Source organism: Esox lucius, chromosome 23, assembly GCF_011004845.1.
Source record: "Esox lucius isolate fEsoLuc1 chromosome 23, fEsoLuc1.pri, whole genome shotgun sequence".
In the NCBI taxonomy this organism is placed as follows: Eukaryota; Metazoa; Chordata; class Actinopteri; order Esociformes; family Esocidae; genus Esox; species Esox lucius.
Window position 1 is genome coordinate 13,625,876 of NC_047591.1, and position 12,589 is coordinate 13,638,464.

General features: G+C 48.6%; 1 protein-coding gene across 7 annotated transcripts in view; it reads right to left on the minus strand.

Moving 5' to 3' along the window:
• Nucleotides 1-12,589, minus strand: part of magi2a (membrane associated guanylate kinase, WW and PDZ domain containing 2a) — a 200,797-nt gene that overhangs the window by 36,798 nt on the left and 151,410 nt on the right. For 4 of the 7 annotated variants that reach the window (XM_034290052.1, XM_034290051.1, XM_034290050.1 and 1 more), the window contains exons 7-11: nt 11,114-11,171; nt 9,922-10,040; nt 9,031-9,345; nt 7,849-8,031; nt 2,724-3,386 (exon numbers count right to left, since the gene is read on the minus strand). In XM_034290052.1, the coding sequence (XP_034145943.1) occupies nt 2,724-3,386; nt 7,849-8,031; nt 9,031-9,345; nt 9,922-10,040; nt 11,114-11,171 (1,338 nt within the window). The remainder of the gene's footprint in view (nt 1-2,723; nt 3,387-7,848; nt 8,032-9,030; nt 9,346-9,921; nt 10,041-11,113; nt 11,172-12,589) is intronic. The other 3 variants (XM_010892581.3, XM_010892578.4, XM_020042949.3) reach the window with 1 other exon arrangement.

The window sequence follows — 12,589 nt, forward strand, 5'->3', positions numbered from 1 at the left end:
TTGGTGCCTAATAATTTCTGCCTTCCCACAGAATGTTTGTAACAAAGTGAATCGTGTCTAGCGCTCAACGACCTTTCTCACCAAACACTTGGCAGTCACAGACAAACCAATGTGACGGTTCACCGTGGCGTGCTGCTTGTGGGCAGTAGCGTGACCAAGCTAAGTGGTGCTACGTAAGTTCAATGCAATGCAACTAAATATACATCAATTAGCTAGCTGCTTCATGGGCTAGCAGGCAGCAATTCTAGGAGAGCACTCTGACTTTGACCTTCCAGCCATACTCGACTGCTGCCAGTAGCTCTTCAAAAACCGCCATGGTCCTGCACAGATGGGACTGTGTTTGAGTGTGTGTGTGTGGGTGTGTGTTACCATACCAGATATCTTCACAAATATACTAACCCTAAATGGTAAATCCTGAGTAGCAGGACATTTGTCCAGTCCACTTATGAATAGCTTTTTCAGGATAGGTTTAGGAGTAGGGGTTAGGAAAAATGATTCTTTAATGAAAATACATTTGGTCCCAAAAAATCCTCCCAAGTATAGTACAGCAAGCATGTGTGTGTGCTAAAACCAACATGTGTGTGTGTGTGCGCTAAAACCAACATGTGTGTGTGTGCGCTAAAACCAACATGTGTGTGTGGGTGTGCGCTAAAACCAACATGTGTGTGTGTGTGTGCACTAAAACCAACATGTGTGTGTGTGTGTGCGCTAAAACCAACATGTGTGTGTGTGTGTGCGCTAAAACCAACATGTGTGTGTGTGTGTGCTAAAACCAACGAGTGCGTGTGTGTGTGCTAAAACCAACGAGTGTGTGTGTGTGTGCTAAAACCAATGTGTCTGTGTGGATCGACTGCCTTCTTCTCTACAGCGTGAAAGACAATTTGCTCGCACACTACAGGTGAACTTATTTACATCAGCAGATAACCTGAACAACGACATTTCCAAGTCCTCATTGTCTCCCACCAACGCAAGTCACCATTTCCATTGGGTCTTTTTCTAAGAAAGAATCGCCTCAAGTCAGACTGTCAACACAAGAAGCTAGCGCCTGTCAACATGCTATCCAATGCTCAAGTGTCCTCTCTGGTGCTTAGGATACCCTTCTGATCCTTAATGATTCTGGTAACAACAGCTGTTTGACAAGAATGTATGTAGGTTAGTCAGTCCAAGTGATGTTCAGTCTAATGTCTTGTAAAGAGAAGCCCTCTCAGCCTCTTGGTATGAGATCTCATGCCCCAATACAGAACCTTCTGTTTGACTGTACATATGCAGACACCGATGTTGATAAGGTTAAATGCTGACCAAATAGTACCTAGTTTGGTAATCTAGTTAACCTTATACAACAGGTAGTTTAGAATTACCACTGTCATAACCTACCCTAGTCATGGTATAACTAAGACATAGCTAACCAACATCTTATCTGTCAACTGTATTCAACTCCGCTCGCTTTTCAGGTCCATACTGGCCTGTGTATTACTACATTGCTCGAAAGCAACGCACATATTTTTATTCAGGTTTTCTCCAGAGCCTTCTCAAAATGTATTCCGAACTGTTCATTCTTTTCTGTTGTGAAAAACTGTTATAAAGGAGATGTATGCCTCTGTTCATCAGTCTTACCGTTCATGTCAAACAAAGTGGAACCAAAATATACCCGAGAAAATCATTGGGGCGACGCAGAATCTACCAATTGTGAATACGTTGACAACAGCAAAATATTTGTCAAGTACTCCATTTCAAATAACTTGACACCTTTTTCAAAATATAATTTGCATTTTTCTTCTTTTGTACTGCGGAAATAGTACAAATGGCTTCTTTAATGAGACGTTCCTAATACACAGTACTGTGCCACGCTTCACCTCCGCACCTTCAAAAGAGAAGACAGGATGGGATCCCTCCCTCTGACCTTCATTACACCTGTCTGCTTGATTGGAAACGATACTGACATCCCATTAAACAATCAAGTAGAGGTCAACTGGTAGGGCTGCTACCTTAGAGAACAAGGTCCTTCTCTGACCTGACGGGTTCCCTAACTCCGACAACACAGCTTTCGTATGAGAGTCATCTGACTTGATCAACCATACAGTTGGTTTGGTAAACAACAATCACTCCTGAAGATGCAGAAACAGTTAACTGTCGGTGTCTTGTTAGCCAGCCCTGTCTAGTCAGCATACTGTGTAGTTCTTTCACCCTCTTTATTTGTACACATAGGTCTCACATGCTACATTTCTATAAAGCAAAGGCTGCAGAACCAATAGAAAAACCAGGAAGCTTTGAAAATGAGTCAGCGTTTTCATCATGTAGGAAATTCAATCAATAACATCTTTTTTTTTGTTTGGTTGCCAAAGAAAGAGCACAGGCAAAAAATGCACGACATGAGTTCTTCAGAGTAAACGGGAGGTAAGCACTTTTTCTCCCCAGTAAGTAGACAGAGAGTAAAGAGCAGGTGAGAGGAACTGAGTGTCAGTCAAACGCCTCTGTATAATGGGTTTCTGTGTTATTTTGGACATGATGACAGAGACGGAGAAAGAGAGAGAAAGGATAGAACACGGCTTGAAGAAAAAACAGAGAGAGAGAACAAAACATGAATAAAAAAAGAACGATAGAGAGAGAACACTGTACAAGCGAAAGGAGCGAACCAAGCAGATCGATAGAGAGCGAAAAAATAAAAGAGAGCGAGAGTAACGCCATAACCCGTCGGTTAGAGAGGCCCCAAGTGGTTCTCTTACCTCCTCCACCCCTCTGGATGACCAGGCTGGTCTCAGCCCCGACGGCACACTCCTTCAGCAGCTCCACCACCTGGGTGTGGGTGAGGCCGTGCACGCCCTGCTGGTTGATCTCCACGATGAGGTCCCCCTCGCACAGACCAGGGCATCCCTGTGCTTCCAGCACCTGCTTCACCCTCTGTCCCCCCGGGCTGTCGGCGATGGTGAACCCGAAGCCCTCCGCCCCCTTCACCATGGTCAGGGTCAGCAGCTCCGCCTGCGTTGCCCCCGACGACGCCATGGACAGAGAGTCCTCGCCGTGCGGGCCACCGGGCGTCAGGGAGGAGCCGTCCAGGTGGGTGTCGCCGGGGTGCGGCGGCTGGTGGGCGTTGAGATGCTGGTCGCCGTGCTCCTGGACGAAGCGGGCCGTGCGTGAGATGTAGTCCATGTAGCTGTCGTAGTTGGAGCGCCCGTTGACCAGGAGGGGTCGCTGCTCCATCAGGCCCAGGGGGGAGAGGAGTGTGGTGGCGCCGGCGCCCGGATCCTCGGGGTCGTAGGGCAGCGGGTAGCCACGGCACAGCACCAGGGTGACACTCTGGCCGATGGGCACCGACTGGAAAAGCTTGACCACGTCGGCGTGGGTGGTGCCCAGGACACACACGTCGTTGATGTACACGATTACATCCCCTGGGAGAGTGGAGGCAGAGGGTGTCAGGGCCAAGGACACTTGGGATTTTAGGGTTATAATTCCTAGGGCCTAACGAGCACACGCACGGCAAATCCTTCCTGACAGAAATGTATCGCGTTCGAACGAATCACTCAGAACGGGGAATCATCTAAGTTCAATACACTCTAATGGTGAACTCCAACGAATAGGGGCCCATAATTACCGTACCCGCATTCAATTGTGCGGTGGACAAATGAGAGAGATTAGCCAGAGCTCCTCACTGTCCTGTTGCTACACACTTAGAGCAATCTAGATAACTAAACCCTTAGCCATTCATTAACAATTAATGCACAATTGCTCTCTCTCTCTCTCTCTCTCTCTCTTTATTTTTGGTAGAGTCACTGCCATATCTCCCGGTTATGTTCCCTCTCTCTGGCTGTATCCTCATGAATATTGTCTTTTGTGCTCCATCAGGCTCAGATACATTGCTCTATATCAGAAGCTTTTGATTAAGCGGGAGAACACAAGGTGGCATCCGTATATAATTGAAGTCTTGCCAAAACGCACTGCGCAGGTTGATAATGACAATAATTATTGTTCAATTATAAGCGGCATTATTATGCTAATGACAGAGGGAGAGCTGTTGAGAAAATGGAAGGTAGAGAGAGAGAGCTCCAATGCTGTATGAAAACGTGAAAAGGCCAGTGGAAAGAGTTACCTCTTCATCATTCGGAAAGGCCACAACTGTCAGTTTCTTGGCTATTGTTTAGGTAGACGGAAGCAGCAGAGTGGATCGCTTCACTGACCTGGTCAACTATATGTGCACCCAGTTAGTACAACGCAGCTTCAATTAATTCCCTTCATTGACTGACGAAACGGAAATCACCCCAACAATTCCAGATAGTGACCACAATGACCACTTAGTGACAACAGTGAACGGACTACACTCACACAATAATCTGCCCTGCTTGCTTTGCTTTGGAATATAGCCTGGTAGATGACACCTGTACAACGACCATAGGGGCGGGCAAAAGAGCAGGAACCTAGGAATCGGGCTACTTAGCATCCCCTGTCATTGTCATTTCTGTCTCATGTGTAGACAGACCCACGGTTCAGGGTTTGAACGCTGGGTTTCTATTGACAGAGCTAGCGATAGCGTATCCCTGCAGGCTGCGTGATGCGCCACAGCTGGGCATTTTAATTAATCTAGGTACACAGGGACGACATTTGCCTGGAGCCCTGGTGTCACAATCAATAGCTTCACATGCTCCTGGAAAACAGATGATGGCGCCATGACCTCATCGTGCCCTCGCCGCCGAAACGCCGGGCAAATCATTATTTATGACAGAGGGGCAGGCGCACACCACCGGAGAATCTCACACGCACGCCAATTTCACGCATGCCGCCTACATGCACCCAAACACACCCGTTGGCATCACGATACACGTGAGGAACAAATACTGATTATCATAATATGTTAAGAAGATCTCTCACCCTACTCCGATCCTGACCCTGAACTAAATTAAAAAAACATACTAAATCAAAGTCCAATCTTAACCCTGAACATTAAAAATATATTTGCTTTTGAGGACATTCCAAATGCCCTTACTTAACTTTTCACCCAGTTCACCTATAATTTTGAGGTACTTAAACACACACACACACACACGCACCCATGCACACACAGACACGCGCACACAAACTTGTTGATTTACAGCTCTCCTTCAAAACAATCTGAAAGTCCTCCTCAAACCCAGACGCAATGAGCATAGTAATAACAATCTCCACTTCATCACGAGATTCCATTTCCCCTTTTTAAATGCAATCATCACGGACATATGACACATCAATTATCTACTGATGGTCATCAAGCAGTATGGCAACAGAAGATACTACCACCCTCCTCCTGCCAAGAACAGGCCTTCATATCACAGTGTTAAAGTGTTCCCAGGATGGGGTTGGACCGCAGCACTGACTGTGGAAAAGACAGAGTGGCCATCTGGACAAATGAGAGACAGGCAGTGGTGAGAAAGACAGAGAGGGTTGACAGACAGAAAGAGAGAGAGAAAAAGAGAGAGAGAAAGATATAAGTAAGACATAGACAAAAAGAGAAGGAGAGAGAGAGTGCAGTACTGTGGCGCTGATGACAACTGGCAACAGCGCTGACCACACAGCACAGCGGCCTTCCACACAACTCCCTATTGACCCTCCAGCAAAGTGACTGGCAGTTAGCTAAAGGTCTCAGTGTTTAGTTTAAGGCGTTTGGGATTAGTTGCATAAGCGAAGGAACGTTGCTATTGGTTTGACTGCTTTGACGCAACCCAATGTCAATGGGGAACAGCCGTCGTCACGTGTTGTCCTCCCCGATCATTTCCATGTCTGTACAGGAAACATACAGAAACATTCTCTCTAACCAACACAGCAAGGTGCTGTGTCAACACATTTCACTGGGTCTAGAACCCGGCGGCAGGGCTGGTAAAAAGGATCCTGTGCACGGTGTATGTGTGCACGTGTGTGTGTGTGTGTGCGTGCGTGCGTGCGTGTGTACTGACAGTGAGTGACTGGAATGGGACTCTCACAATTGCACAGGCCTGGGATTGTGAAGTGGGAATAAAAATATACATCTGACCAAAACATTTCCACATAATATTGTGTGGCACTAAAACATCTGTGATCATCTCAGAATGATCACATCAACCACGTACAGCAGTTTGAACTGATGGATCCCTGCACAGCTGCTGTGTCGGACAAGACCAGCAACAGGCCAAGATGTCCAACCAGGCCAAGACCCTGATGAATGGGCTAGTGGAAACACCACTCTTGGTCCAGTCCAACCAGGCCAAGACCCTGATAAATGGACTACTGGAAACACCACTCTTGGTCCAGTCCAACCAGGCCAAGACCCTGATAAATGGACTACTGGAAACACCACTCTTGGTCCAGTCCAACCAGGCCAAGACCCTGATAAATGGACTACTGGAAACACCACTCTTGGTCCAGTCCAACCAAGCCAAGATCCTGATGAATGGGCTAGTGGAAACACCACTCTTGGTCCAGTCCAACCAGGCCAAGACCCTGATAAATGGACTACTGGAAACACCACTCTTGGTCCAGTCCAACCAGGCCAAGATCCTGATAAATGGACTACTGGAAACACCACTCTTGGTCCAGTCCAACCAGGCCAAGACCCTGATAAATGGACTACTGGAAACACCACTCTTGGTCCAGTCCAACCACGCCCAGACCCTGATGAATGGGCTAGTGGAAACACCACTCTTGGTCCAGTCCAACCACGCCCAGACCCTGATGAATGGGCTAGTGGAAACACCACTCTTGGTCCAGTCCAACCAGGCCAAGACCCTGATGAATGGGCTAGTGGAAACACCACTCTTGGTCCAGTCCAACCAGGCCAATACCCTGATGGATAGGCTAGTGGAAATTCCACTCTTGGTTCAGTCCGGTAATTCAGTACAGTATATAAATACACAGACCCATGCAGAGAGCACTGACAACACCAGAGTTTTATTCCCCCCGTTGACCTTCTGTGCAGCTAGCTAGCTTATTTCTGTGTGTGTGTGTGGTTGTGTGTGTGTGTGTGTCTGTGTATAAATCTGACGTAATGGTGTCGCAGTCCCTCTACCAGGCGGCCCAGGGAGCCAAGACAGGGCCAGGAGTTATGGCGCTCATAAAGTCTATACAGTGATTAATGGACAAACAGAGCCTTGCAGATGGTGTGAACAACCACCCGGCCACACACACACGCATTCACGCGCACACACATGCATGCACGCGCACACGCACACGCACACGCACAGAGGAAGTCAGGGGCACATGAACCATCCCACTGGGTGACCACTACAGAGAGAAAGACTGGATCACACAGAGACTGTCGAAAGGATGACAGTCACAGCCTATTTCCATTCCACAAACTAACAACTTCAGTTTGTGGAATGGAAAAAAAGAAACACCTGTTATGCAGCATAATTGTGTGCTGTAGTTACTGATTTTAAAGAAAACGTGAAACAAAATAGTAAATGTAATGTCAATGAGGACATGCATCTTTCTCCAGCTAATCAGGCCTGTAGAAGCGTATATGATAGACATGGATGCTGTTTCTACCGCATTTGTATTCTTTATTTTACAAATGATGTTGTTGTACAGGACCTCTTTGATTTTAAATTCTGTAAAAGCTAGAACCAGAGATCTTGTCATCGCCTTTAGTGTTGTCTAACATCCCGTAGCTAATAGACTAACCAAAAGACCAACCAATAGATCACCAATACAGCCGCTGTTTTACATTTCTAAGGACCCCACTGCAGGTAAAGTGGACCAAACTAAGTAAACTAACACATTTGATGGAAGTACTCACATGTGTCTGTTAGCGCAGGAATAAGTGTGACATAAGTGCGCATTCTTTGGTAGATTAAGCCATTCTACCTTTAAAGGTTCGCTAATGTTGGCAGGTGTGCAGCTCAGTCCTACCTGTGTCCATCTTTCCATCCTGCGCAGCCGGGCCATCTGGAATGACACTCTTCACCTGTAGGAACTCGTCTGGCTCGTCCCCTCCGATGATGGTGAAGCCGAACCCCATGTTGCTCTTCTGTAGGGCCGTGGACAGGAAGCTGCCCTTCAGTTGGGTTGGGTCCCGCGTGAACAGGGGCTTCTCTGTGGAGGGAATCGCGCACGCACAGACGCAACCACACGCAAAATGAATAAACAATCTACGAACATCTACGCACAGCTCCTCTTACAAGGGGAGCACGGTGCAGTTGGAGGGCTGATGCAAGACTTTGTATCGTTCAGGAGTGGGGGGGGGGGCCACGGTAGGACCTGGCTAGCAGGGGGACATACAGGGACGCCGTTCGGGCAGTTCAGCCGCTAGGCAATGGTGGGGGAGTAAAGGGGTGGGTGGTGCAGGTGGGGTGGTGTCTACTCCGGCACTGGGGTGTCACCGCCAAAACCGTCCCACAAATGCCAGGAGCCATTTAAAATGCGGTCTCTCAGGCTCCTCTCATCTGACGCCAGGCGGCTTGGTAGGGGAACACCCTCAGAGCTGGTGCTAAAACACAGTGCATGGAAACCAAGGACTCGTCAGCATCCACCTGAACAGCTAGCTTTGTTTCTGCTTTAAGAGGGGTGAGGGAAGCAGGTGAGACATCTGAACATTCTGCAACAGCATGCTGTCGGAAGTTGCAACACCCAATAATCAGCTTGCTAAATCCCCCCCCAAAAAAGGCTCATGAAAGGGGAGGGCCCGGATTAAGGATATCAGTGTCTGCCACAGCGTTGCGGGGAAACTCAGCCAAGGAGCGTTTGCCGCACTCAATTTAATCTCCCCTCTATTCACCTTGGAAGGCGAGTAGGGGACACAAAACCTTCCCTTTGTTTGTTTACAGCTGGGGTTTGTTGTCAGTAGTCCAGACATGGAGCACTATGTTTACAATTTCTGCTGCCTGTCGACAGGCGAGAAGGAGGGGGAGGACACAGTGTAGCGCAGCGCCGTCAAAACGTCAAGCAGCGAGCCGAGGAGCGCTGGAGACGGGGAGGGAACCGGCGAGACTCCGACCACGGGAGCAGGCATGCTTTGAAAGAGAGCGAGGCAGCTCGGTGCAGGCACAAGAAGGAAAAGAGCAAGCCTGTACCGCTACTCGCTGCCCTACTTACTGAGGGAGAGCCACAGGGGAAAAGCGCCAGAACACACGGCAGCCGGCTCCACCACGAAGGCGTGAAGCGACTGGTGGAGGAGGTGCCGGTGCGAGCAGCACGACGGATCCTTCCGCGGCCTTTGCTGGCGCCGCAGTGGGGAGTTGGTGGCGGAGGCCGGGGGTGTGTGGGTGTGCAAGCCCAACAGTCCCACCCGGTGGCCTGGGGGGAGGGACTGGGACAGGTCACTGAGGCTCTGGCAGCGCTCCGGGGCGGGGCCGATGTGGGCCAGGGTGGCTCTGGGTAACGGGGAGGAGGTCGGGATCTCCTCCACCACTGGGAGAGAGATAAAGTAGTCCCCTCAATGTCTGCCATTTTCACAAATAAACCAGCTTCCTTTAAGGGGGAGTAAATATTCCTTAAATTAACACTCTCTACTTGGAGAGTAGAGCCATGTCAAAAGAGCCCTTACAATATACAGGGGCCCTCACAGTACACAGGGGCCCTCATAGTATACAGGGGCCCTCACAGTACACAGGGGTCCTCACAGTATAACAGGGGCCCTCACAGTATAACAAGGGCCCTTACAGTACACAGGGGCCCTCTCAGTATAACAGGAGCCCAGTACACAGAAAGTGTAACAAAAGGGTTGAACCCCTTCATTCACAGAGTTTATTTCCTACAGACACTACCCTCAAGGTTCTGCTCATACAGTGTTTTACCTCAGATATCGTCGCTGAACTGGTGAGTGGTGAACATGTTGTAAACGGAGAGGCTGATGTGAGCAAAGTGTTAGCAAAATGCTAGCAAAGAAAAGGCAGTTGTGAAGAACGATATACAGACATAAAGCTAACATAGTTACAATGACTGCACACTAACGCTGTGTAGAGGTACAAGTACAGGTGTTCTTACCTCTGTAGATAGCAGGTAGAGGCAGTGAAGACAGGCCCTGCGCTTGCATTTGCTGCTGGTGGACTCTCCTTTTGGCTTCCAGAACCGGGTTCTCAAACTGGGTCCTTCTGTTTATGTGGCTACAGCCAAAGAGGAAGGTATAGCCATGACATTTCAATGGGCTGTCTGAAGTACACACCTTCACCACCACCTCCTTTCTCCTTCGCAACGAGCTGGATGAATATCGCTCTGCTATGATGATTAATTTAACACCCCTAGTATCCTTGGTCTTATGTAATGGAGCTGGAGAATGGCTTTGGAAAGTAAAAAAATGAACATGTGCCCAATATGTCCCATTCTTACTGAAATCCACAGCTTCCTGTAATCAGCATTTAGGAATCATTAAGCGTGCGGTTTCCGAAGTGCTTCTGAAAATGATTGCTCCCTAAGTCTATTTTTGTTAAACATTCTGTCAGCGCTAATTTGGTTTGTCTTTGAGAGCAAGTCGATAATTACAAATAGCGCACTATCGAACGTGTGAAGTAATTAGTCATCATTTAAACACAAGCTTCCAGTGTGAGACTGTAACAACGCTTGTGTGTCCCCGCCCCCCTCCCACCACCATTATCATAATAACTGGTTAACTGAACGGCGCAGCCAGACAGCCGGGAATGAGACGTAATCATTGGCCGGGTCAGGTATGGCCGCGCTGGCTCAGTCACAGCCCGGGGATACAGGGTTTCCACATGGCGGAGCTAGAGGAGGAGCGTAGGCTAGCGGTGATATTTTTAGGGAGAGAGAGTGGGATGTGGCCAGGCAGCCAAACTCCCTCCCCAGCCAGGCTATAAATAACCCTCCCCTCTTCTCCCTGGAATAAGGGGACCAGTGCAGCAGAAGAAGTGACACCTCCAGAACAGGACGGTACATCGGCTCAACGGGGGTGGGGGGGGGGGACACCTCGTCACTGCACTGTACAAACACACCGAGACGCGCACGTACACACAGCACGCCCGCGCCGACACAAACAAGCAAACAAACCACCGTGGCTTCATCCACACAGACAGACAGACTAAATGAGTAGCAGAGCCCAACATATCATCTGCCTCTTGGGCCAGTAATGACTGATGAACGCAGGACAGCGGAAAGGCAAGACAGGGGGATTATTGGAAATCAAAACAGTCATTAAATATTAAAGAAGCGTGGCCCGACTTACTCCACATAGTAGCTGCCATAGACCGGGTCATCGATCTTCTCCCAACCGTACGGAAGCTCTGCGCAAAAAAGACAAGCACAACAACAGGCCGGTCAGTCATGCGCCCATATTGATTCACACAGCCAGATATCCAGGAGCCAAATTTGATTACAACATTTGTATCGCCGTTTATTACAGGGGGATTGAGAAGTTCGTAACATTTTATTGACCACGGGAAATCTCGATATAATTACTGTGGTAGTTACTGAATCCTGTGTGGGTCTTGGGCGTCTGTGTACCAACTCAAGAGACAGGGCATCTGATACTCCCCGTAGGATTTGCTTCGACACACAATTCGAGAACGTGAAGAAAACTGCCACTTCCTCAGCCGAAGACCAAACGCTACTCATTACATTCCAGTATGGCCCCAAAGGACTACTTCAAGCCTCTCCAGAACTCTCACACTACACCAAACACAGCGATACGATGGAGTGCTTTGAATTGGAGCATTTCTTAAATATTGATGTTCTGCCATCATCTCCTTGCAATAAATATTCACTTGCGATGCCAGCGACGTTTGCATATAGATTACATGTTTCCATCGAGAGGCCCATACATCGCTCCCGGGCCCTTTAGTCTGCACAATGTTTAAACGGATCATATTACCAACCCACACTATTACACTGGCTCTCCAGATAGACCGACTGCACAGCGGACGTCAGACAGTTGGTCTGCTGTGGACCAACCATCTCAAGCAGGAGATGATTTAAGCTGGCGGTGCTTTGGTCTGGTGAGCTCCTGCCTGAGTCAAGGGCTGGCGCTGTGATGAGCCTTCACACACTAGCAGCACTGGAAGTGTGGCGCATCATGGGAGAAACTCTGGGCCCAATGAATTAATGTGACAGTGATTTGTAACTCACTTATGGTAAGTGAGAGATCTGAGTCCATAAGAATAAGATGACAGCAGGGGTAAAGCAGCACATCGATTTGACTCGTGGGTACACTCAATATGGCTGGCATGGTATTAGGAGAGTAACTCACACTATGCCAGCGGTCCCTAACTCAACCTCTATTCCGAGTACATTTTCATCAGGGAATGCTTTGATCAGCTTCCCTTCCTCACTCTGGCGCTTTAGTTCACTACCACTGCCTTTGTTCTTTTAGATGGGATTTCTTCTAACCCTGACCTCCTCACATAATTCATGTCTGACAGGATTGTTCTGCCGCTCGCCACTCCTCACGTTGACAAGCCAAAGGCTACTCTGATCGGACGTAGCTCCACCCAGGGGGACTGGTCCATTGTTAAAGCCTTCCTTTACCCTGATCCCATGTAAGGATTTAAGGGGTTCTGGTCAGTTGGTCCGTAGTGAAGGTGCTGGCCTGATTCAGACTGAGAGCAGCTCTTCCCGGAGACAGACAGGGCTAGTCAAAACCAAAGTTAGTTTGTGATTATCTCCTATGCACAAACATCAGTCCATAGGGAATCAACAAGCAACA